Below are 25,375 nucleotides of genomic sequence, written 5' to 3'. Positions count from 1 at the left end.
TTCATCAGCAGTTGCCTCAAGTTCAGCAGGGAAAGATTTCTTCTTTGTCATTCTATGAGACTCACACTCACCTTCACAATGGTAGTCGATCAATCAACAAACACTACTACTACTACACCGTACAAACACCTAATTAACAAACAATAAATATAACCACATAACCAAAATTTAATCATCTTGATATCAAGACTGATTCATCATTAGTTTCAGACACAATAGTCAAGTGACGAGCAATGTTACAGTTAAAAAAATTCTCTTTACACAGTCAGTCATGAAAGTGCATGCGCATTTCAAAATGTGATTATTCAAATAATTTGTAATGCTAGGATAACCAAATTTTTTAGCAATTTCATGCTGAAAAGGCTTTGTGAAAAGAAATTTGGTGATAGTTATGGAAAGAAAAGAAATGTTACAGTGAGAAATTTCCAAAACTGTTAGGAAGAATTTTTCTATTGTCTAAACCATGGGTTCTCAGACTTTTTCTACCCACAGCACTCCTTTCTTCAATCAACACTTATTTGCGGCTTCCCAGAGCAGTCGAACAAGGGAAAACCTTTGTCAGGGCCACCATCGCCCACAGTTTGAAAACCCCTGTCTAAACCATTATTAAGAACTTTTAGTCAACCCTTCATGTTAATAAACCTCATATAGTGGCTATCTTAAGAGGCTGCATGACAAGCTCTGAGGGAGGTCTTATCGAATGAACAATAATCTGCTCCCAAACTGACACAGTTTCAGGATGCACAGGTTTGTACATCCTGAAATTGTGAGACGACTTCTCGGATTTGGAGGATTTCATGGAAGAGCTCCAATGATAAAGCCGTGGGACGCAGTAGCCCAGATCAATAAGATACTCGCCGAAAGTACCAAAGGATGTTTGGAGGTGTTGCGAGTTCTATACTCGGTTCATCCTTGTCAGAAAACTTTCCTGACACAGGGGTACAACAGAAACGGCAACATGACCGCAGAAAAAATTGCTACTGCAGGGAGTCCCCCCATTGAGGGGTTAACGCATCAACCTCTCGATGAGTATAAAAAAAACAAGCTTGCCGTTTGGATTTGGCAATAAATTGTAGGTCCCAGTCTAATTAGCCCTCGTGTGCAGAAAATGACCAAATGATGATAAAGCCTTTAATATCCACTATAAATAAAATAATGATAATTTGGTGGAACAGGACATCCAAAATTATTTTGAGTTACGATTAACTCAAAAATGAATACATTGAAACCTTGATATAACGATGCTCTGTGGACTAATAAAAAATATAGTTGTAGACGGATTATCATTATATCAAGAGGCAGCAGTATAACATTAGTGGTTGAATATCATGAATAAACACTTTGTTGTTTTAAAATTCAACATTGATTTCAATAGAAAGAGGTGAGATATTAATACTTATGTGTAAAAAACGCAGGGTAAAATTTAAGATAGCCTCTCACTAGAGCATTGTCAACATACACACACACACATTTCTCCCGAGAGGAAAAATAATAAGAAAAAGAAAAACAAAAGTTGTGACTTAATTCCATCTTGTGTCACAGGAGCAAGGGATAAAAAGTTAGGTATTTCCAATTATATAGAGTATGGACATTTCCAAAAAAGGCTTATCAAATAGAAATACCATTGTATCAAGTATTTATCCTTATATCGAGTATTGTTGAAGCAAGGTTTCAACCACTATGTAATTTTTTAGGAACCAGTGTTCGTGGAAAAAATTGTGGCAATAAAAATAAATGGAGCTTGTTACTCTCAGTGAGGGGGGACTATGGTTTTTGGGTATCAGCGTTTCCACTGAAATTACAATTAACCCTGTGGCAGCTGAATTGGCAATGTTGCACAAAAACCAGTTTTAAAGGGGGAAAAAATCAATATTCAAAAAGTTTGTTGTTTTTCTTGAAAAACTCTGTGGAATTGTACAATTCAGTAAAGAATGGTTTGAATCCATCCAAATATCAAATGATTGAAATCACAAGATCACAAGACACATTAGAAGTGACCTCCTCTAAAATGAAGAGGAAATTACTTAAATGAGTTTAATATTTATGAATGAATAAATTTGAAATGTGCTGTACATTTTTGTGTTTTACATATGAAATGAATACTTAAATATACATGTATAATTTTTTTTTGCCACATCATATAGCAAAAAAGAGAAATATTCAATTTTCTGATTCATCAAAAGCTCGGTTTGTGAAGGAGAGTATCCACATTTTTAAGAAAAACAGATTTATTAGATTCCCTTGTGGCTTCTGTCCATTGAATTTTGATAGCGATGACAGCCTTACAGCTCATATGAACCGTAAACATAGCTCTAATCCTTCAGTAATCAAGAACATTCTAAATGCCTCTCAGAATGAAACTGCAGTTCATGAAGGATCTTGTTCAGGTGATAATATATGTCCACATGGTAAAGTCGTAGCTTCTAGAGACATGCATAGAAAGCTTGATATTGAAGGTATAGCAAATGATGTCATACAAAGACTCATTACAATATTGGACAGTGATATGAAAGAGATCGAGTCTGATGCAACCATCCATCAGATAAGTAGCGCAAGTGGCGTTCATTTCACATCCCTAAAACAAGCTCTGCATACTTGCCGCATCGTATCAAAAAATTCTGCATGTATGAGTAATGAAAGAAAGCAAAATGTTCTCTTCAAATTGTTAGTCATGAGCCTCGTAGATCCTAAATCTGGTGTTGAAAGTAAACATTTCATGAGGAAATCTGATCATGGACATATCTATAAGTGCAATTACTGTGAGGAAGAGTTCAAAATTGATAACCTACTCACTCATATGAGAGTCCACACAGAAGAAAAGAGCAGGTTCTGCAATATCTGCGTACCTAGCTGCTATGATTCTAAAGCGGTGCAAACTGAGGGTGTTACAAATACACCAGCTGTTATTTCAATAAAAAGAGAAAAATCTCCAGTATTAGAAGAAAAAATGGATTCCAATGACATTGAGGTATGTTAATGTAAATCTAATGATTTAGTAATTCATTTATCATAGTTTTTAAATACATCAAACTTCAAGCATAGCTACAGTGGAATCTCAATGACAGACATTTTTGTCCACTAACAGAAAGTGTCCGTTTATTAATAACAAAATACATCAATACCCTGTTCCACAGTTTCTAAAAGTGACCATTAATGGGAGGTGTCTGCTAACTAGGAGTGTCCGTTATGAAGGTTCCACTGTATATCAGACCTCTGTATATAGCTTACCACCCCGAAACTTTTCCAACTCCTAATCCCATCTCGTCTGTAATCACCACAAAATTTGTTAATCGCGACAGTACCCAATTGTCCGGGGAAAATATGTTGTAAAAAAGTTTGTATGTTTTTTCTTTTTGTTTTTTTTTTTGACACTAAATAAAGTGTTCCAGACTCTGCCACGAAGCTGGGCTGGAAGAGATCTCGGCAACGGGATAAGTCCAGTGGCAAAGTTCTGGCGTTCATTCATTGTATATAGCTTACCAAGTTTTCAGTCTCTTTAAAGTTCATTATAACATTGTTTGACAAACTTTTTGGCTCAAGTTCAGCTTATAAATCCGCATGCTAGGCAAGCTTAAAATTGTTCAGACTTCAAATAAAAATAACTTTTACACAGCTCAATATCTCATTTGAAATATGAAGATTCAGTATGTCTAACAATAAGAGTTTGACTTTGGTATGACGCCATTGAATAGTCATAAACATGCCATGGGCAGTTTTCTTCATTTCAAGTAAGTCATTGGGCATTTTGCCCAATGTCTCCTTAGCGTTTGTATTAGGAAACACAATTGCATTTTTAAACTAAAAAAGCTTTCTCATTTTATTTCTTATTTTCTTTATTATTTATTTTGGATGTTTATTTTACAAAATTATTTTTCTTTTGTATGTGTTTTCTTTAGGACACAATGAAAAGTGTTCCAGAAAAATTTAAAAATGCATCTTCATATATATTGCCAGATATTGAAATACCAAGTGATGATGACGACGACGACGACGATGATGATGATGATGAATCTGTTATATGCTCTGATCAGTCTCAAACCCAAGGAAATACGTTTGATGAAGATACTGTTGAATTTAGCAATGTGACAGATTCAGTTGATGAAATAGACCCTCAGCATTTAAATATGATATCAAGTACGCAAATTGCAATTAAAACTAATGAAGGAACATTGAAAAATGTAAGCGTTTCACCATCAGATCAAAAATCATTCGTAGCTCCAAAGCCAACAAGTACTCAGAGCATGGAACATAACACAAATGGTCGAACTATATCATTTAATAAGGAGCTTAACAGACATAGCATTTCTAGCATTGGAGTGAATTGTTCTTCTATGAGTCAAATTTACTACTCTGTAGCCCAAGCATCTGACCAGAGCAGAGACAGTAATAAAAGTTTGACACCTTTTGTGGGACATCCTAACCGAACAGTGACCCAATCCATACCTGTTGTAGGACATCCTAACCGAACGTTGACTCAGTCCATACCTGTTGTGGAACATCCTAACCGAACGGTGACCCAGTCCATACCTGTTGTGGGGCAGGAAACACGGCAAGGAATGTTTGTAAATAGTACCCTAGACAATGTAAAAATTACAAATGTCATTTCATTTGAACAAGAGAGAGCAAAACTCCAGGCCACTGAAAAATCTCCATTGGCTGTTGCACAATACATATATGCTGATAGCAACAAATTTTTTCACAAAGAAAAAGAGAGCTCAAGCAAAGATACATCAGAGGTTAGTGTCAATATATATTATTATGGGAATTAGGATCTGTAGCTTCTCAAATATGGGTATTTATATAAAATCATGATTTGCTGTTATACACTCTTAAAAGGCATTAAATTCTTCAAGATTTAATTTCTTTAAATTTTATCTGTTAGTTTTGTCCTTATCATCTTGTACACGCTTGCCACACCTTGTCGAATAGGGATTTATTCTTTTTAAAATAATGAAATACTAATACAGTGAAACCTTTGTATAGCGATACTCTGCGGACCAGGAAAAATTATTGTTGTAGAAGTATTATTGTGTTATATCAAGATGCATCAGTTTAACAGAGTACAGACATTTTATAGACATTTCTAAACAAGACTTGAAAAATAACTGTATGGAGCTTATCATTATATGAAGTATCATTGTAGCAAGGTTTCACTGTATTCAAAGCTATTTCATGTATGGTTAAATTTTTTAAACATCTCGACAACTTGATCTCTCCAGTCAAGTTTTTTTTAAGTGGATTCACGAGTGTAAAATTTTTTATTCATCAATAACAAAGCATATCTGTTTATTTTGATAGTCAAAATCCAAATAATCAGTACATTAAAGTTCAGGTACACCGAAGTAAGCGCATGTTCTGAGTGTATGTGTGGTCCTAACATATTTATGTTGTTGAGTTGCGCTTGTTTCGTGTTTGTGCTGTCTTCCATTTTTCTGAAATAAAGATAGAAATGCTTGAATTTGCTAAACACTTACATTGGCTTTATCAACTACTACTACAAAGCCACACATGCGCCTAATCCATATATTCCTCTGCGAAATTTCTAATGAATTGGTACATGCTGGAATGTGCATGTATGTGTTGTGAAACTTACATCAAGTTCGTTTCTATGTAACGTGTCTACATCTGTATACAGTGCTGTTATCTATTTTTTGAACTATGAGTGTAGTGTAATGATTGAATATTTGAACTGGTGTAGGCCTGTTGTTCTCCGTGGCAAGACTTTTTAATGGGGGAGATTGGATCACATTTGAGCCTCAAAGTTGGGAACCACAGAAAACCAACCTCAGCTGACCACCACTGTTGGTCCAGTAGAGTTTGAATGCGGGTCCTTGTGATGCAAGTCTGTCACTATGACCACTTGATCACCACAGTGACAGCTTTATCAACTATGGTACGAAAAGAAAGGGATACAGCTTCTCAGTCAACACTAGCTGCTTTCTATAGACCTAAAAGATAAGTGTCAAGAAAAAGAGGAACAACAAAACTTCATAGATATGGTGTTAAAAGTTAAAACCATTTCAGAAGCAAATATTGGTGACTGGGTTTTTGCCAACCTCACAAATGAAAAGTCAGTAAAGATATTTGTAGGGCAACTAACCGAAATTAAGACTTGTCGGGAAGCAAAATTTGGAAGTCTATCATTAGACTTCAGTACTACGTCTCAGTATCAGTACAACATCTATTTCTCAATGGTTCAACATTCAAGACCAGGGTATGATTAGAAAAGTGATGGGAGTTGTGTCATTTCCCCTTCACCTCTCTGAAGTTTGCTAGTCTGGGAAAATTCATAATTCCCTTCATATTCATGGAGGGGGTGTTGTTATAAATTGTGAGTTTTCTGTATACTGAGGGGGTTAATTAGCTTTATATGCCAGAATAATAAAATGTTTGGGCTTTTTATGGTTCAAATAAATTTTTTCCCTTAATTTACACTTCTTTTCTTTATGATCATTTTGTCATCATTTAGGTTCCACTTGCCTTCTCATCAAGGCAAGTGGAACCAACAACTCACTAAAACTAAAATTAATCTTGAAAAAAGGACACTGCGGAAAATAAGTATAAAAAACATTGTCCCTGAAAAAAAAAATGATTTGAAAAATCTACTCCCATAGTTTCAAGAAGCTTTGTTAACTTTAAGTAATCAAAATAACAGTTTCACTTGCCTCAGTGTACCTTGCATAATTTATATTTCTCTTGTTGTTGCTTTTTTTTATATTTAGTATTTCCGGGAACTACATTATTTACTAAATTTTCTTTGATCTAATGCGCAATTCATTTTTTATTGTTCTGTTAACAATCTTTGAGTAGCAACAAAAATTGAATTTGTTTTCAAAATAAGGAATAATTTTTTTTACTGTCTTATATTCACTAATGCAGATTGAAACTACATCGACTGAGGTAAAATCAGCAGTGGTTATTAAAGTTGAAAAAGAAGAAGAAATAAGTGATAAAAACAAGCTTCTTAGTACAGAAAGGTGAGAATATTGTTTAGAGTTATCCCTTAATTTTCTTTCTAAAATGGGGTTTATTGAATGAAAATGGGATTTATATATATTTATTTGTTGAGACCTAATTTTTTTAACTATGATTTGTTGGAAAGAAAAAAATATATAACTGACAGTGTATTGTAAGGGTGATGAATCTTTCTGTCCCTGTATTTCCAAGAAATCTAACAGTGAAAAGTTGAATGCTATACATATAAGTTTATGAACTAAAAGTTTGATGTTACAGTGATACCATGGCTAATGAAATTAATTTGATCTAGAATCATATTAGTTACTACTTTACCTCACACCAACTCCGGTCATATATCGCCATACGGCAATTTCCAACCAGTGGAGTTGGTTGGAAAATGAAGGCTCCATCCATCGGTGGTCTCCCTAGGCTCGGTAGGTAAAGAACTTGCTTCTGATGTTCTATGCCTGGATTCAAACCCATGAACCTTGATGGTAACCTTCATAGTGGAAGACGAGTATCTTTACCACTGCGCCACTCGGGCACTCATATTAGTTACTGACAGCCAAAACACCTATTAGTAACAGGTGTTTAACAGCCTATTAGTTTGACAGCCAAAATTCCACTGCCGATATCTTTCTATAGAAAATCATTGGGCATAGTATCCCAGGTTGAGATAAGATACTCGCCTAAAGTACTAAAGGATGTTTAGAGGTGTCACGAGTTCGATACTCGGTTCATCCTTGTTAGGAACTTTTGTGACACTGGGGTACAACAGAAACGGGGATATGACCACCAAAAAATATTGCTACTGCAGAGAGTCCCACATTGAGGGGTTAGCGCACCAACCTCTCGGTGAGTTTAAAAAAAAGGCTGCTCTGTTTGGAATCATCAATAAATTGTAGATCCCAGTCTAATTAGCCCTCCTGTGCAGAAAATGACTTTGACCTTTGAAAACCAAACACACCCCGCTTCCCATCTCATTGAGATATCGAAGGGTTCCTGGAGGATGGGTGTGTCTGGAAATTTTATTAAAAATATAAATTAATACTTATAAATTCACATATAATCAATGTTCGTCAATGGACGCATCATAATATACGGAAGGAGAAATTAAAAATCAACAGTAAAATCTACATCATAATCTTCTGAAAGTTCTTGATTCCATCCGAAGATGAACATTCTGGCGTTCATGCGCTCTAAACAGCATCCCTTGACACTGTGGTCATAGCTTTGTTGAGGTACATTCTTGAAGAGTCCGTCGGTTCGTAAAATCTCACCGATAATTGTCTCTGGATTAAAATCTTAATTTACAAGTTGATTAGATATTCGTCAGTACGAAATGTCGATAGGCGCAACGTCGCTTAGCTCTCAGTAGATGGGCGCAAGTGGTGCAGAAAATGACTGCAGTGTGACAACAATGATCGATTTAAAATCATTTAATTAGTTCTAGGTACAACCCAAAATTTAAAAGAAAACAACACTGACGAGCATAATGGAAATAGTAGAAACTGATCAAAGGTTGATAATGAAGAGCTTCACAATTAGATTAACGAGAATGTAAAGGAAAATGAAGATTTTTTTTACTTTGCTTTGTGAACATTTGTTGTGCTCACAGTGTTGTTCACATGTTTGCACTGTGAACTGTGTGTAAGAGATGTTTCCATCTCTTACACACAGATGGAAAAGATGGGCTCTTAGGATATCCTAGGACAGCGGTTCCCAACCTTTTTCAGCTCGCGTACCCCCAGCTGGCTCGGTTCCTTTCCGCGTACCCCAGACCTCGAATCCTCCAGATTGGGGGGGGGGGCCTCATTCTATTTCACCCATTGCAGATTCCAAAATTTTTTCTAAAATAGGTATATGTTGAATTAAATTAAGTGATCTATTTTTGAAGTAAGCAAACAAATTAACACAAAGATTTGAAAAAAAATATTAATGTGGTATTTGGGGCTGAATTGAATTACAAAGTTTTGAAAAATTATGTTCAAAAGAGGATTAATACAAACTCAAATCCGGAGCTGTGTTCAATTTGCTTTTATATTTGTTTTTTATATAAGTATATGAAGAAAACGCCCGTTCAACAAGCTCCATGATAACAAACGACAATAAAAACATTATGGCTTTTTTAGAAAGTTCACTGTATTTGATCTCGGTGAGCCCAAAACTGACTAGGTTCACCATTCCGTCGTTGAAGGGAATCTTCAGAGTGGTATCTGATGTGAGCTCTAGCAATTTCTCCTTTTCTGGAATCGACAATGAAGCCGGTTCAAAATAATCTTCTTTGAAAGGATTAGATGTCCACCGATCACCCATTTCCGGCTCTGAAAAATTATTTTCAAACGAGGATTTGAATCCTTCCGAGAGAGTGACTGACTGTTAAATTTAGCTAGACTTGTGACAAGAAATCGTGAAGTGTTTCAAATACTTCCGAAAAAGAAGGGCTACCTCGTGCCGAAGTTTGAACAGCAAAGTCAGGACAACCACTTAACTTCAGTGTGCAAAAGCAAAGCGTTGTGTAGGTTGTCCATGTCTTCTTAACACAACAATTTAAATAATTTGTAGTTGGTAGGATTCACGTTGAAAAAGTTGACAACCTTGATCGCTTCATCAAGAACGTTTCGCAAATTTGGAGGCAACAGTTTTGATGCAAAGATCTGTCTGTGGATATAGCAATAAGTCCATTTCATTTTGGGAGCGATTTCTGCCACGCGTGCATGACGGCCTGAGCAGCAACCTTCCGTGGATTTTCCTCCATCTGTGGTGAGCCCAATGCATTTTGACCATTGAATTCTTCTTTCAACGAAATAATGATTAATTGCTTCAAATCAGACTTTAACAGTCGTACGACCCCTTCAATGGGTGACAAATAAAAAGATATACTTTGAATTCTCTTTCAAGTACTTAGCAATTATAAGTAGCACAGAATATTGCGCAATGTCGGTACTTCCATCGACTTGGATAGAAAAAAAAAAATCACAACCTTTGACGTGGCTTATGACTGTGCTCTCAACATCGTCTGACATGCCCTGTATTCTTCGAGATACCGTATTATTTCACAGAGGTATTAAACTCATTATATGAGCACTTTCCTCTGCAAGCACATGCATCTCACAACAACTTTGATGCACAGTGAAATTAAATTTTCACCAATAGTGTGATTTTTCCTCGTCTCGCGATACGATACCTAATGTAGTAGGAGGCATCGGTAGCTTTGACAGAATCACTTTTGGCAGATTAAAAACGTTTTCACGTTTACAGGTGCACAGTACTTCATTTTGGTGTTTCAGTCAACTTCAGCTTCCGCACAGATCCAGTTAATAGCCACTGATCTATAGCGTAAATCACGTGTGTAGTAGGTGCTTGGTAGAAAAGTTGACGTAAAAAATAGCAGGCATAACATGCACACACCTTAATACAAACACCCACAACAAAAGTTAAACACAAAACGAATTAATTAGTTCTTCATTTTTATGCACATCCCCCGGCATGTGTCAGCAATCAAATCTAAAACGGCGAAGAAAAATGAGCCGAGAGGAAGGGGTGCGCGAATCTGGATCATAGGTTGGACACGGCGGGAGGAGGGGAGACCGATTCTTTCAGGGACTTAACCCCTCTGTTATAGAGGATTTTATTGATAGGGAAGTCAATATATTACAACTGACAATATTAGTAAAAACCTCTACCTACCTTTTTAATCTTTTGTAATTCTTTCGTTGTTTTTTTAGATGGGTGGCCGCCATTACCATATTCTTTTCGCGTACCCCCTGACAGCCTCTCACGTACCCCCGGTTGGGAACCACTGTCCTAGGATATCCAGATGGTTCAGTTTAGTGCTAAGAGTCTTACAGTGTGCACACTGAGAACATTTAAATCTGGACTTCTTTTTGATGAATTTTCTCTTAGCTTAATACTTCACTCTACATGAAATGTCTCAAAAGTGTATTGAAAGAGAAATAAAGGTATATCTAGAAAGTGAATCTGAGGCAGGCATAAATTAATTGGGCTTTAATGACAGCAATTCTGACTATAAATGGTGTGGAAATTCAGCTCACAATGTAACTGTAATATATTAGCATGTACATCAATATCAACTAAAACATTTTTAGCCGAAAAACTAAAAGAAATCTTCACTAGTCAAAAACTCCAGTGTATTCTGCAAACCGAGGTATCACAGTGTGTATATACATATATGTCAATCTTATTGATCCCCAAAGTACTTATGCCCAAGTTGTACTTGGAAGTCTGTAAAAATTTTGCTTCCATTTGAACATAAACTAGATTTATTTCAAAAAATTGCCTAGGTCCATTATGCTGGTGGGCAAATGCTTTTTTGATGTACTATCATTTTATTCAGTTCATCAGTAAAATTTATGGAGTAAAAAAAATTCTATCTATATAGGACTATTTCTCTTGAAAGAAAAAAGAAAAGAAAACTGCAGTATTTTCCTGTGTGCAATTCATGAATAATATGCTGAAAAAACAATTTATTTGTGTGGATTATTTACCGCTGCTTTTTTATATTTTTTTTGAGGTTATAAAAGAAGTAAATATTTTTAGGAATTAATTTGTAAAAAATATTTTTTATAAGTTTATAGATTGTGTGTACAAATATGAATAGTAAAATCAATGGTTTTCTGTTCAAAAAATGTGACTAGCAACCCCTTCCATTGCTTGAAATTTCATTTTTTGTGGATGCACATGTAGATTATGATGCACCACTGTGGACTATACAGTGACATTTTTTCTTAAAGTGGCAAAGTTTGCATAATATGCAGGAAATTGAGATGCAAGTGCAATAGAACACTAATCCGAAAACCTGCTTAATCTGAGTTTCTCTTAAAAATAAAAAGATGATGTGCACAAGAAAGTTGAAGAATCAATAACAAAAAAAAATGCTTATAAATTCTGTATTGTATTTTACTTATGGACGGACAATGAATGCATGGTCATACCTGATAATGATGAGTTATATAACGCAGGGCTGAACAAATTCCAGACACCAGATCGCTGTGACAACTGAAAAATTGGTATTGGCACCTAAAATTTTCCTCCTTTAGTTACTGAATTGCAGGCTGAGATCAGCTCAAAATGTTTGGAATTTATAGTAGCATATCTGCCAACATGAAAGAGGGTCACAATGCCTGGAAAAAGTCCATAGAAGTCGTATTTCAAACTTTTCTGTTTGGGTAAAAAAAAAAATTTGCTCCTAAAAATCTTTTCTGGCTCCTAGATTTTTTTGTGATTTGCCCAGCCCTTACTTAGTGTCCCCTTATAATGAAAACCTGTTACTTCAATTCTTTCCGAAAATGACTTTTTGACAGTTTAAGATTGAGAACATGATATCTTACCAATCACAAAGCTGATAAAAAAAAATGATCGGCACCGATCTGTTCTCTATGAAAAAAATATATATATAAAAGCAAAAAACCCCACCCGGCCGGTTTTTTGTGGGAAAAATCCCGGGTTTTTGGGCAAAATGGGGAATATTGAATTTTCTTTTTCTACAACCTCAAAATATCTAATTTAAACATATGTACATTCTTTATGTGTACATCTTACATTAAATTCAAATTCAAATTTCCTTTATTTAAGATTTTTAAACACAGTTACAAAACATTTAGGGGCTAAGCAAGCTTGTGAGCCCACAAAACAATATCTGATACATATCTGTCGGCATAAATAATAACGAGAGAGAAAAAGAAAGAAAAAAAAACACACATATATATAACACCAAGAAATAAGTGGCAACAGGAATGGAATTGATAAACAAAAAAATTTGGCATTTAGCAGCGTATGAAAGATAAAAGAAGGTTACATTACAATATCAAACAGATAATTTAAATCTTCTTGAGTTAACAACCAAGATTTTAAATTGACAAAAAAAGATGCACATGAAGATTGTTCTTTTATTAACTGAGGAAGTAAATTAAATATTTTGGGAGCTAAATAAAGGAAAAATTTTTGGAAACGAGTTTTATTTGGCCTTGGTACCTGTATAGTATGACTTCTAAATTGCATTCCAGACTTGTGTAATTTCAGATTGAGATGGCCACTTCTTTTATAAAACATTTTTAAACTTTTATAAACATACATAATGTTGCACATTATGTCTAAATATGCATTTTTGGTGCGTGTTAAAATATGTATTTGATTAATGAAATTGATCATAAAATAAGGGAATAATTGTTCATTTACAGCCCTGGTGGGTTTTTTGGACAAAATAGGAGAAAAATTGAATTTCCTTTTTCCACAATCTCAAAATATGTAACTTGAAAATTGTATGTACATCCTTTATGTGTACATCTTATATTATGTCTAAATATACATTTTTGGTGCATGTTAAACTATGGAATTGATCAATAAAGCTGGCCGTACAATAAGGAAATGATTGTTCGCACACAAACACACCCACTTCTGAGTAATTGTATTGAACCTTGAGTTATATGCAGAACTGTAGCAAGAAGATTGTTTGTGATAAAATGAATGAATTTAGATAATGAAAATTCGAGAAATCAAGATGGTGCTTGAATTTTTTTCACCAAATTTTTCAAACCCCGAAGAAAATGTATCCAAAAGTGTCCTGATCCTTCAAAAATAAAACCTTTACTATACAACCAGAACCATAAAGTGTTTTTTTTTAAATCAAACCCAAACTTTCAGAAGCTAAAGTCACATGCTTCTCTTTTTCTTGAATTCCTTACTGTTGAAGAATATCCCCTGCTTCATTAAAATAAATTCTAAAACATTTTTGAAGGAACAGTAATAATTAAAAAATGATCTGGTGGTGGTAACAGTCATTATTCATTACTCTGGAGGTGTTTTTCACTTGTCCAAATTAGCCATTTTTGGGAACTTGAAACTACAGAATAACTTGAATTATCATTAAATACAAATGATGTCAATAACATTATTGTATATTAATATCAGGATCCGGGTTCAAACACCACCGGCACCACAGTGGTGGTTGGCTGAAGTAGGTTTTCTGTGGTTTCCAACTTTGTGGCACGAATGCAAGAGCCGATCTCCCCGTTAAAAAGTCTCGCCACAGAAAGCAACAGGCCAGGGGGTGAACTATCTCTGCAGTCCTTAGTAACTACTAGTCCTAATGAACTACCGGTCGGAGGACTGCAGCTAAGGACCGCTTCAACTATTAGTAGTTAAGAGGTACTATGAACTACCAGTCCTTAAGGTCACGTGACGTGAAACAGTAGTTAGAGGGAGAGAAAATTTTTGGTTTCGAGAGTAACAGATCGCTAACCAATCGGGATGCCGTTTGAAGCCTACAACTACTACTAATTATTTAACAATCGTTTTTCCGCAGTGGGTGGTGGCAGCGATTTCATGTTAACAACTGATTGTAAACAAACTTTTTTTTCCGAGGGACTCACCACACATTTTTGTCACCCGTGCTTTGAAATTTTTTTTATTCGAACATCACCAGCTAGTTTAATTATTTTGTAAACGTATGAGACGTTGCATTTTTCATCTTGCGACTTTTTTTAGAATAAGATTCTGTATTTTTCTTGTCCGAGCTCATGGATCCCACTTTTGGATACTTGAAAAAGCGAGTATCTGGGACCCCAGCTGCATATAAGCGGGTCGCATACTGATGAAATCAAAATTTGAAAAAAAGAAAATTCTTACAACAAAATGCAAAATTTTAAATTAAGGTTACCGGCACTAGTTGAGCCTATGGTCGTAGTGTGCCTTTCCGGGGCAGACTTTCCCTTTTTTTTTGGGGGGGGGGGGGCTTTTCTTGAAAGGGTTATTATGCAAAATAATTGTAGATTTTTGGGCCCCCTATTCGCCTCGGGGGCCCTACTTGAGGCCCCAGCTGAATACTATTTTTAATATTGAGTGCCACTTTTTTTTAAGACCAATTTGTTAAAAATGATTTTTTATTATCCATTTTTATTCCTTTTAAATTCATTGAAACAATGAATTGCAAATTATTTTCGGAGCAACTAAAATATTAAATTATTGATAATTTATAATTAAAAGAATTAACTGCCTTGCTGCATATTGTAGTTCTATACTGTAAACTATAGGTTTCTCCTCGGTATTAAAAAATATCAGAACATTTTCTATGAATGAGCACTTACCTGTTAATGGAAGTGAATACTTCAATATTTAAAATATATATACGTCTATATTAAAGATCTTTCATCAATTTATCTGTTTCATATTTAGCTTCCAACAAATAATTTCACCTGATAACTTTCATTTTGACAATATATTTCATTTGAGTTGATTGAAATTGATTAATAGAAACATGAATTAAATAACAACTTGCACACATGATTTGTCATACAAAAACATTTTATTTCAAACATATGTTCATAGAGAGTTATCATAATCACAATTTATTGGTTGTACTTTTCTTAGAAATCGCATCTTTCAAGAATATAATTTTTTAAGATTCATAAATTTTCATCTGCATCATTCAGGTTGATTTACCTGAAATTAAAAAGAGGAAGAAAAAAAACATTTTTATTATGCTTATCAGCATTTAAATGTACTGTATATTTTATTTCAAATTATGACACAGTCTTTAGTTGTATAAGTAGAGATAATTCGTGCACAATAGCACTTGGTCGACATTGAGTCGACTCGCCACCATTTTATCACAGTAGGATCCAAAATGTATAAACTGTGTTTTGCAAGGGAGGCCTGGCATTCCACATAGATGCACATGTTCATGTCTAGATGTATTTACCTAGGGCTTGGCAAATCTTAAGAGCCAACATTGCAAAAAAAAAATTCATACTGACACCTAAAATTTTCTATGCAGATCATAAAATATTTGGAGTTTATGTCTGAATCTTCCAACATGTGAAGATCAACACTAAGTGCTGAAAAAGTTGAATATAATTTTTTTTTACTTCGGATTATTTCTTCTAAAAATATGCTTGGCTGCCAAAAAATTTGGCCCGCGCCTTTTTCAATTTTTCGAGCCATGTTTCTACCCTAAAATTTTGGTCAGACAGATGAAGTGCAAAAACCTATTGGCACGCAGCTTACTATATATTTTCACTCTATTCTTTCAGCTTTGCTCTAAAACACATCCTTAGCAACCTCTTGTGGATCGGGGAACCCCTATTTAAATTAACATAGAAATTTTGCAGTGTTGTATGGTCTCACTAGTTAAAAAGTATGATATTATTTGTCGTCAAGTATATTGTTTTAATATTTCCATTCACAAAATTTGCTCATCAGTAAATATAACACGTTTTTCAAAGAATAAATATTTCTTTTCAGTTAGTAAAGCTTCTAAAAGTTTTTTTTTAATGTCCTCCCTCTCATTTATATAGCGAAGACAAGTTTTTCAACAGTACATGTTTTTACTTGCACTGGTCAAATTTTGAGTGGTATAGGTAGCCATTAAGAAATCGTCTATCTTAATTTCCTCAATTCAATTATGTCAAAAACAGTTGTTCTTTCAATAGTATCTGAAAAAATTATTATAAAGATAATTACTCATAGCAAGATATTTCTCAAGAGAAACCGATATGGTATGGACTAAAAACAATGTCACTTTTCCCCCTTGCTTATTTTGTTTTTGCACATATAAAATGTGTCGCTGAAATTACAATAATTTCAGAGGGAAGTATGTTTCTGTTGAGTTTTATATTGAGAAATATTCAAGTGATTGTACAGTTTACAATTTTTATGAATTTTCTCAACTTAAAATTGAATGTGTATAAATAGGTTATTTTATTCATGGTGCAATATAAATAAGACACTGAAATACAACATTTCTTAATAAACATGTGAATTTATGTAATACAGCCTCTCCGAAACGCTATTATGATTATGATCTGATACAACGTCAAAATTCTGTGGGTGGGATGGTGGTGTTAAATCGGGTTCGACTGTATTTGTTCCACTAGGGTTGTTGATACAAATGAAATCAGTGAAAATGATGATTGTTAAAATTTATGTCATTAAATCATGCATGGAAATATTTCATTTTACATGAAAATAATAATGGAAACTGTTGCTCAAAGTCAAATACAAAGAATTAAAATTACCTTTGTTTGCTCTGGGAGAATTGTTTGGTAACCTTGAAAACCTTCAATAACTTCATAGCTACCTACAGCCAAGTTCCTGGGAAACAAAATTTTTCGGAGTTAGAAAAGTCTCACAAATGTATATACACTAATATATATATAATCTCTCAGCTGTTTACTAACAACATTGTTAAAAAATAAATGCTTGTTAAAAGTTTCACTTCCATAACATCTGAAAATGTTATATTTTAAAGTTCTTAAATATTCGACATGGAAATTTGTTTTCTGTGTTTACCCATACACACAAAATCAAAAACAATTTTTGACAAAAAATTAAATTTGAACACACACAGCAAGGCCATAACCCAAATACTGAAATAGTAATACGTTTCGAACACTAATCTGCTTCCTCTAGTTATAATGTATATACCTCAATAAAAACTGTGCCTGAAATTCCAACTTTGTTTTTTAGTCCCATTGTACGAATTTCATTTTTCATATCAACAAAACAATATAATGATTCCTTATTAAATATTCCTCATCTGTGGTGGTACCGCTGGTAACCGCTGTGGTGGTCGAGTGGTTATAGTGCCGGACTCGTGATGCGAGGATCCGGGTTCGAACCCCACAGTGGTGGTCGGCTGAAGTTGGTTTTCTGTGGTTCCCAACTTCAAGGCGCAAATGCGAGCCGATCTCCCCGTTAAAAAGTCTCGCCACAGAGAGCAACAGTCCTACAACGGTAAAATCATTCAACCATAACACTTCACTCATAGTTTGTAAAACTGGGGGCAGATGACAGCACTACACATAACAAGCATTACACAGAAACAAACTTTACGTCAGGTTGCACTACACGTACACACACATTCCCGCATGTACCGATTCGTTGGGGGGGGGTGTAGCAGTAGTAGGTAGGGCTCGGGGATCCATGATGTTCTTAAGTCAGCCACCTCGTTGGGCAATTTGCCTGTTGTGGCGTTGTATTTGTATTTGTATTTGTATCTCAGAGCGAGTTACAGAGTGCAATTTTTCAGGAAGCGGCACGTGATTTTTTTCTCAAAATTTAACTTCCACTAAGTATTACAATATTGTTCATTTGAACAGTTCAAAATATCAAATCTATATTTTAATCCTTTAGTGCACAAGTTTTACAAAAATTAATATTTAACATTACTGCCAATTTTTACCATGCTTTATTTCAATTTCACCATTACTCTTCACAAAAAAATTAAATTTTTCGTCATTTAGGTGCTGTAATTTATTATCAATGAATTGTAGCTTATTAGTTACTTTGTGCATTGAAGGGAGGTTGATCTAAAACACAAATTTCCAATTTCCTTATTTATAGGCGATTATTCATAGCATAGTCATCCAAGCACAATTTTTATTGTGCCAACAATATTCAAATTATTTATTTACACACATGCTCAATTTATTTAGACATAATTTTTCATTGAAAAAAATTAATACGGCAAAAAACATAGAATGTAAAATTTAAATCTGATATTATCGTAATTGCAGATTTATGTTTCATTTGCCATGTAAATATTTTCAATACAATCGAAAGTATACATGGGCTATTTGATATTTTTCAGCATTACCAAGTGGGATCCACTGCCCTATTGATTGCGTGACATTATGTCCATTTATATTTTTAAATAACGCATTTACCGAGCAAAAAAATATTAAGAAAATTTCATAACACTCTTCTTATATAGTTCGATAGCAATAAAATAATTCTTACCTCAGTAATGAACATGCTAGCACTTCGTCGTGGCTTCGATCGCCGATGTCAACATCTGGTTTTGCAGGATATAACGATGAATCACTTCAACTTTGATGACACCGAAGATATAATCCAAGTTTTATCTGTCATTATTATCGTAAAAAAATTTTTAATTCGAAAAAAAAACAGCACATTTCATTGCTAAATATCACAGCGAGAGCTCGCGGCCAGAGGCGAAATTTCCTCTTTTCCAAGATGGCCGCCGTGAACTACTTTTCTTGCTGCTTTAGGACTGGTGCTAGGCAGTCCTTAGCAGCGGTCCTAAGTAACTACTAAAAAAAAGTCCTTAGCTTAGAGATAGTACCGAAAAGTCGAACTACTGGCCATCTAAGGACAAATCGGGGCTTAACTACTTTTTTTCGGCTGAGGACCGCAGAGATAGTTCACCCCCAGAACCCTACAAATATTCAATCATTACACTGCATTCACAATTTGAAGGATAGATGGCAGTACTGAAAAATCAGACGCAACACTAGATACATGCTCAGACAATTGGACTCTGCCACGAAGCTGGGCTGGAAGAGATCTCGGCAACGGGATAAGTCTGGTGGCAGAGCTCCTGGCGTTCATTCATTCATGTATATTAATATCACTTTATACAAGATAACCTGTCATGTATAACAACAGACCGACAGAATGTCTTCATCTGACTGATAATTTTAACAGGCCAATTTTCGGGGTCGAGCTTATATTATGAGCATCTTAAAAAATCAAGCTAGGGCTTATTTTCTGGTTAGGTCTTATTTTCGGAGAAAAACTATACTTTTTGTTTGGTTTCACTTGAAGGTGTTTGTTACCAATGTTCAATTCAAGAATGCCACAAAGTTATTTTCTTTTCGTTATGAGATAATGTTATTTTTGTGTCTTGATATTTCAGTTATGAAAGTCTGATGTACCTGTATAAAACTACCTATATAGAAAAAGTAATGCAAACATGTAAATATTTTTTGAATGAAAATTCAGTTTACATACATTGATTTACTTCTTCACAGAGGCTTTAATTTATTTATACAAGGATTTGTATGTGTGTGAAAAATTATTGTGTATTATAAATAAGCAATAATTTCTGTGGATATTCTTATCACATATTACATATCAGCATAGGCAGAGATAGACTTTGAAGTCTGGGGGGGGGGGCATGATGATGATGATGGCAATTCATGTATGCCTCCCACCTCCCTTATCTCCACCCATGCGTATCAGGTATATTTGTTAAATTAAGATCCATGGTTACATTTTTTGCTTGCAATTTCTTGTAACATATTTTAATATGTGAATTTCGTACTTAAATGCTTACCTAAAAAGAGGATATGCAGAAATTTTTTGAATACATAAACTAGCCTAAAAATAAAATTTCATCCTGAAAGTAACACATTTTCTTCAAAAACAAACAATTTCCCCCCAAAAAACAGTGTTTTTCTAGATACCCCAGCCCGGGGTATCTACCCGGGGAGTAAATTTGGCAACCCTGCACGTATGTGTGTTGTTCAATGGAAAATCCCATTCTTTTTATTTTTTTTACTCTTGCTGTAACGTTTGGAATTTTTTATGTATGAGGTTTTCATTATAAGGTGGTGATAGTTTGCCTGGAAAAAAACTTTCACCTTCATTTGAGCAAGCAAAGTATATCTAGCGGATGATGCAGTTCATAGCCATCATCTCAGAAATATGATGTCTGCCTTGGTTGCATTATCATGCTGCTTCACATATTGAAAGGCGGTTTCAATACATGAAGCACTCATAGCTTCTGAATGAGTCTGGTGATAGAACATCATAATCTAACCCATCGCTTGGCGATGATGCCAGTTGAAACTCCAGAGACGATTTCTTCATCCATGAAAATTTGATGCCTGTTCGAGTCTAGTAATAACATTCACTTCTTTTTCCTTTTCTTCCTTGCAATTGGGGATTTCTTTTCAAAGTTGGGGGATTTTGTTGATTCCTTCTTGTTTCTTGATTTCATTGAGAGAAATATCAAAGCATTTTCATTCTTCAGGAATGCTTTGGGATCTCTCTGAGATATGAAGCGGGTAGTGTTTGGTTCTTCAATCAATGCTGTTTCTTGATTATAATAACTGAAAGCAAGTGTTGACTATAATTTTTTTCAGGTTTTCTTTAGCAAGTTTTCCATCATGTTTTTTCATGCTTCTACAGCACAGTAGATGGCTTTCACCAAAATTTTCTTAAGTGTAATCACTATTATTACAGTTTTAAAAATCCATGTTTAAAAGACACACCTGGTAATCCAAAACGTTTCGCTAATCCAAATAGGTCCCAATCCAATTAGTTCGGTCTGGTGGGGTTCTAGTGCATTAAAAAGTTGAGCAGTGTTTGAAACTAACAGAATTTTATTATTATTGCTGAAATTGAGCTAACAAATAAATTATTTTTTATGTAGGTGGAAGAGAAATTCTACAATGAGTAAGTTATTACTTAATTTATCATCCTTTTTTAAAATTTAATTGATTTTTATTGTTTTTTTGTAATGTCTGTTTTTTGATTTGGTCTGAAACATCTCTATAATATGCACAGATATGCAAAATTAGAAGTCTGTGAATTTTCGTGATAATAATTTTATAGTACTTTTTTTTATTCATCACTTTACTAAAGGGATGTTAACATTGCAAAAAAGTCCTCTCTAACCTAAAATAATCAGATCGTGCAAAAGAGGAAACTAAGAAAAATCCCAGATATCATTGATAAAAATCAGAAATTCATTAATAAAAACCAGGCCTTTTGCAGGGTTTCCTGTGATCTGGAAAGTCAGGAAAATGAAAAATTATTGGGGAAAATCAAAGAAAATGTAAAATGAATGATGTCAGAGAAAAATTACGAAATTGAAAAACAAACTTGAAAACATTATGGAGGTTAAGATGGTAAAGTATATTTCATTCTTCAGGAAAATGATTGAGCAGATTTTTTCTGAAAACCCTGTTCTAGAAGCTGATATTTTGGTATCAAAAGTTATAATTGGTGGAAATATTTTCAGCTAGCCATATAAGCTTTGCGTTGGTGTGTTAGCACATTTATCTTAATCCTTCTACAAAAATTTCTATTAGTGCTGCGGAAACTATTTTTTATAAAATGTATAATCCTAGTGTTCATAAGAAAAAACTCCTGTTGTGGAATAGTGTATTAGTTTTGTTTTTCTTTCAAATGCTCTCTGTGGTCTCTTTTTTTTGTCTATAGTTTTTTGAAGATACTGCAGCAATCTATCAAGAAGCTAATCTTATATATAAATGTGAAAGTATGCATGTATGTATGTTCTTTATACAAATCTAAAGTTTAGTTTTAGGCCAATTGTCGCCAGATTTTGCATATACACCAAACAGGACTGGGATTGAATCGTAGGCTACTTTAAAAGTTCGTCAGAGCTGGGCAAATGCTCGAAATGGGCGAAAAACTGTTGGGCAACAATGATTTTGGGGCCTCAACAATCACTTTCGGAATGTTTACTTTGGTTACTGTGGTTCCCAACAATGTGTTTCAGACGTGTATATGCCTTTACAATGGTTTGTCACGTCTTTAATGCTGTCATTATAACAGTTTATTCCTTTATAATGGTTTGTCACTTTTCCAATCCTCCCAGTAATTGAAGAAAACCCGGGAAGCGCCGGGTATTATGGCTAGCCTATTCATACGGTGTCCTGTAAGTGGTAATGCAGCCTTTATCTCATCAACTGCCCATCGTAGAGGTATAGTTTCAATTTAAGAAATGCTTGAAAGGCGTTTGAATAATATTTGCTGCACAAGCTGGACATATGACGTTATTAACAACCATAGGCGTACACAGAATTTTCTCGAGGGGGGAGTTTTAGATTTTTTTTCCTTCTAGGGGGGAGTTTTTACGTTTTTCCTGCAAAATAACACTATAATCTTTGTTCAAGGGCGAGGGATGGGTGGTTAGAACCCCTCCCTTGCGTATGCCAATGCTAACAACAGAGAGCAACAACTATGACAACAAAACTGAGAATAAAAATGTTCAACGCCAGCTGATGAACTCAATGCTTGCCTCAAATCATCAACACTCTGGCACGAAGTTAAAAAATTATCATTATCCACCAACATGTGAGTTCAACTGCAAAATGACTCAGCCCTGCTATTATTTTCACATTATTTGATCAAACTTGGCGATGGGAGAATTTCCCGTAGACCCAAGCACCAGACTGATTACATTCCCAAATGGATTTTGCTAGTTGTTAAACTCAGTTCAAGAACTTGCAGACAAAGTCTTCCCAAACATTCAACAAAATCACCTTAACTATGCGTGGCTTTGTGAGAGAGTGATTCTGGCACGGAAAAACCACAGTGTGAACAAGATCAACGAAAAAATCCTAAAAATTATTCCAGGAGACTCCACATCTTACAAATTGGTTGACACTGTCACAGACACAGTGCAGATAATTCTGTATCCTGCAGAATTTCTGAACTCTTTGGATATTCCAGGAGTGCCACCACACAACTTGACCCTCAAAGTCGGAGCACCTATAATTATTTTAAGAAATTTGGAGACACAGAGACTCTACAATAGCACCAGTATCTGCGTGAAGAAATTGCACAATTACATCATTGAAGCAACGATTCTAACGATGTGCCAAAGGAGAAGACGTCTTCATTCCACGTATCCCGATTATCACTGAAGAATTGCCATTCACTTTCAAGCGATTACGGTTCCTGATTCATTTAGATTTTGCCGTGGCAATCAACAAAGTGCAAGGCCAGTCTTTAGCAGTGGCAGGTATCAACCTACTTGAGCCCTGTATTTCTCGCGAACACCTTTTCTTCGCTTGTTCGCGTGTTGGTAATCCTAAAAATTTGTACATCTACACACCAGATGGAAAAACAAAAATATTGTGTATCCACAAGCGACTGCCTGAAGTTTTTAATTAAAATATTTAAAAATAAAAGTAATTTTTTCTTACTTGATGCAGAATTTTTTTTTGATTAAGAAATAATTAATAAGCTATACATATATAAATTTTTTATGGGACGGGCAACATCGCCGGGTATCAACTAGTATCTCTATATTTTTTCAATTTATTAATATAAAAGGTTAATCTGGAAACAATACATTTAATTGATAGAAACCACCAAAGACACACCAAGGTCTCATACTGGCTGTTACAGTGAAGTAAATTAAATAACATTACAATTGCCATACAACATGAAATAGAACTTATTAATTTTAGAGAGAAAAAAAAATCGTGAAAAAATGAAAAAAAAAATCAAAATACAAAGTTGATTAAAAAAAACACATTAACACAAATATATTTAAAATATAATACACTGAAGAGCCAAAAAAACTGGTACACCTGCCTAATATCATGTAGGGCCCTCCATGAGCACGCAGAAGTGCCGCAACACGGCGTGGCATGGACTCGACTAATGTCTGAAGTAGTGCTGGAGGTAATTGACACCATGAATCCTGCAGGGCTGTCCATAAATCCGTAGGAGTAAGAGGGGGTGGAGATCTTTTCTGAACAGCACGTTGCAAGGCATCCCAGATATGCTCAATAATGTTCATGTCTGGGGATTTAGGTGGCCAGCGGAAGTGTCTAAAGTCAGAAGAGTGTTCCTGGAGCACTTTGTAGCAATTCTGAACGTGTGGGGTGTCGCATTGTCCTGCTGAAATTGTCCAAGTCCGTCCTAATGCACAATGGACATGAATGGGTGCAGATGCTTACATACCTGTCCTTGTCAGAGTCGTATCTAGACGTATCAGGGGTCCCATATCACACCAACTGCACGCGCCCCATACCACCACAGAGCCTCCACCAGCTTGAACAGTCCCCTGTTGACATGTAGGGTCCATGGATTCATGAGGTTGTCTCCATACCCGTCCATTGGCTCGAAGCAATTGGAACCGAGACTCGTCAGACCAGGCAACGTGTTTCGAGTCCTCAACAGTCCAATGTCGGTGTTGTCGGGCCCAGGCGAGGCGTAAAGCTTTGTGTCGTGCAGTCATCAAGGGTACACGAGTGGCCCTTCGGCTCCAAAAGCCCATATCGATGATGTTTCGTTGAATGGTTCGCACGCTGACACTTGTTGATGGCCCAGCATTGAAATCTGCAGCAATTTGCGGAAGGGTTGCACGTCTGTCACGTCTAATGATTCTCGTCAGTCGTCGTTGGTCCCGTTCTTGCATGATCTTTTTCCGGCTGCAGCGATGTCGTAGATTTAATTTTTTACCGGATTCCCGATATTCACGGTACACTCGTGAAATGGTCGTACGTGAAAATCCAAATTTCATCGCTACCTCGGAGATGCTATGTCCCATCTCTCTTGCGCCGACTATAACACCACGTTCAAACTCACTTAAATCTCGATAACCTGCCATTGTAGCAGCAGTAACCGATCTAACAACTATGCCAGACACTTGTTGTGTTATATAGGCGTTGCCGACCGCAGCGCCGTACTCTGATTGATTCCGTATCTCTTCATTTGCATACGCATGCCTGTACAAGTTTTTTTGGCTCTTCAGTTTATAACTAGCTATAATATACCCGACAGACCAGACACGACCCAGGCTCTGTACCTCCCGGGATATAAGCCTTTTACCGTTGCGGGTTGGGTCGCGCGCTATAATATACCCAGCACTGCCCAGGTTTTTTCAATGAGG

General features: G+C 35.4%; 1 protein-coding gene across 4 annotated transcripts in view; it reads left to right on the top strand.

The window, feature by feature from the left end:
* LOC149070618 (uncharacterized) overlaps positions 1–25,375 on the top strand; it is a 66,636-nt gene that overhangs the window by 24,349 nt on the left and 16,912 nt on the right. For all 4 annotated transcript variants that reach the window (XM_089248918.1, XM_089248919.1, XM_089248921.1 and 1 more), the window contains exons 5-8: positions 2,145–2,968; positions 3,897–4,736; positions 6,880–6,977; positions 21,155–21,177. In XM_089248918.1, coding sequence (XP_089105044.1) covers positions 2,145–2,968; positions 3,897–4,736; positions 6,880–6,977; positions 21,155–21,177 — 1,785 coding nt within the window. The remainder of the gene's footprint in view (positions 1–2,144; positions 2,969–3,896; positions 4,737–6,879; positions 6,978–21,154; positions 21,178–25,375) is intronic.

Source organism: Pholcus phalangioides, unplaced genomic scaffold, assembly GCF_987345545.1.
Source record: "Pholcus phalangioides strain wild (caught in Gottingen) unplaced genomic scaffold, Ppha-v1.0 ptg000021l_1, whole genome shotgun sequence".
Taxonomy (NCBI): Eukaryota; Metazoa; Arthropoda; class Arachnida; order Araneae; family Pholcidae; genus Pholcus; species Pholcus phalangioides.
The sequence above is the reverse complement of the archived record's forward strand: the minus strand, read 5'-3'. Positions and strand labels throughout refer to the sequence as shown.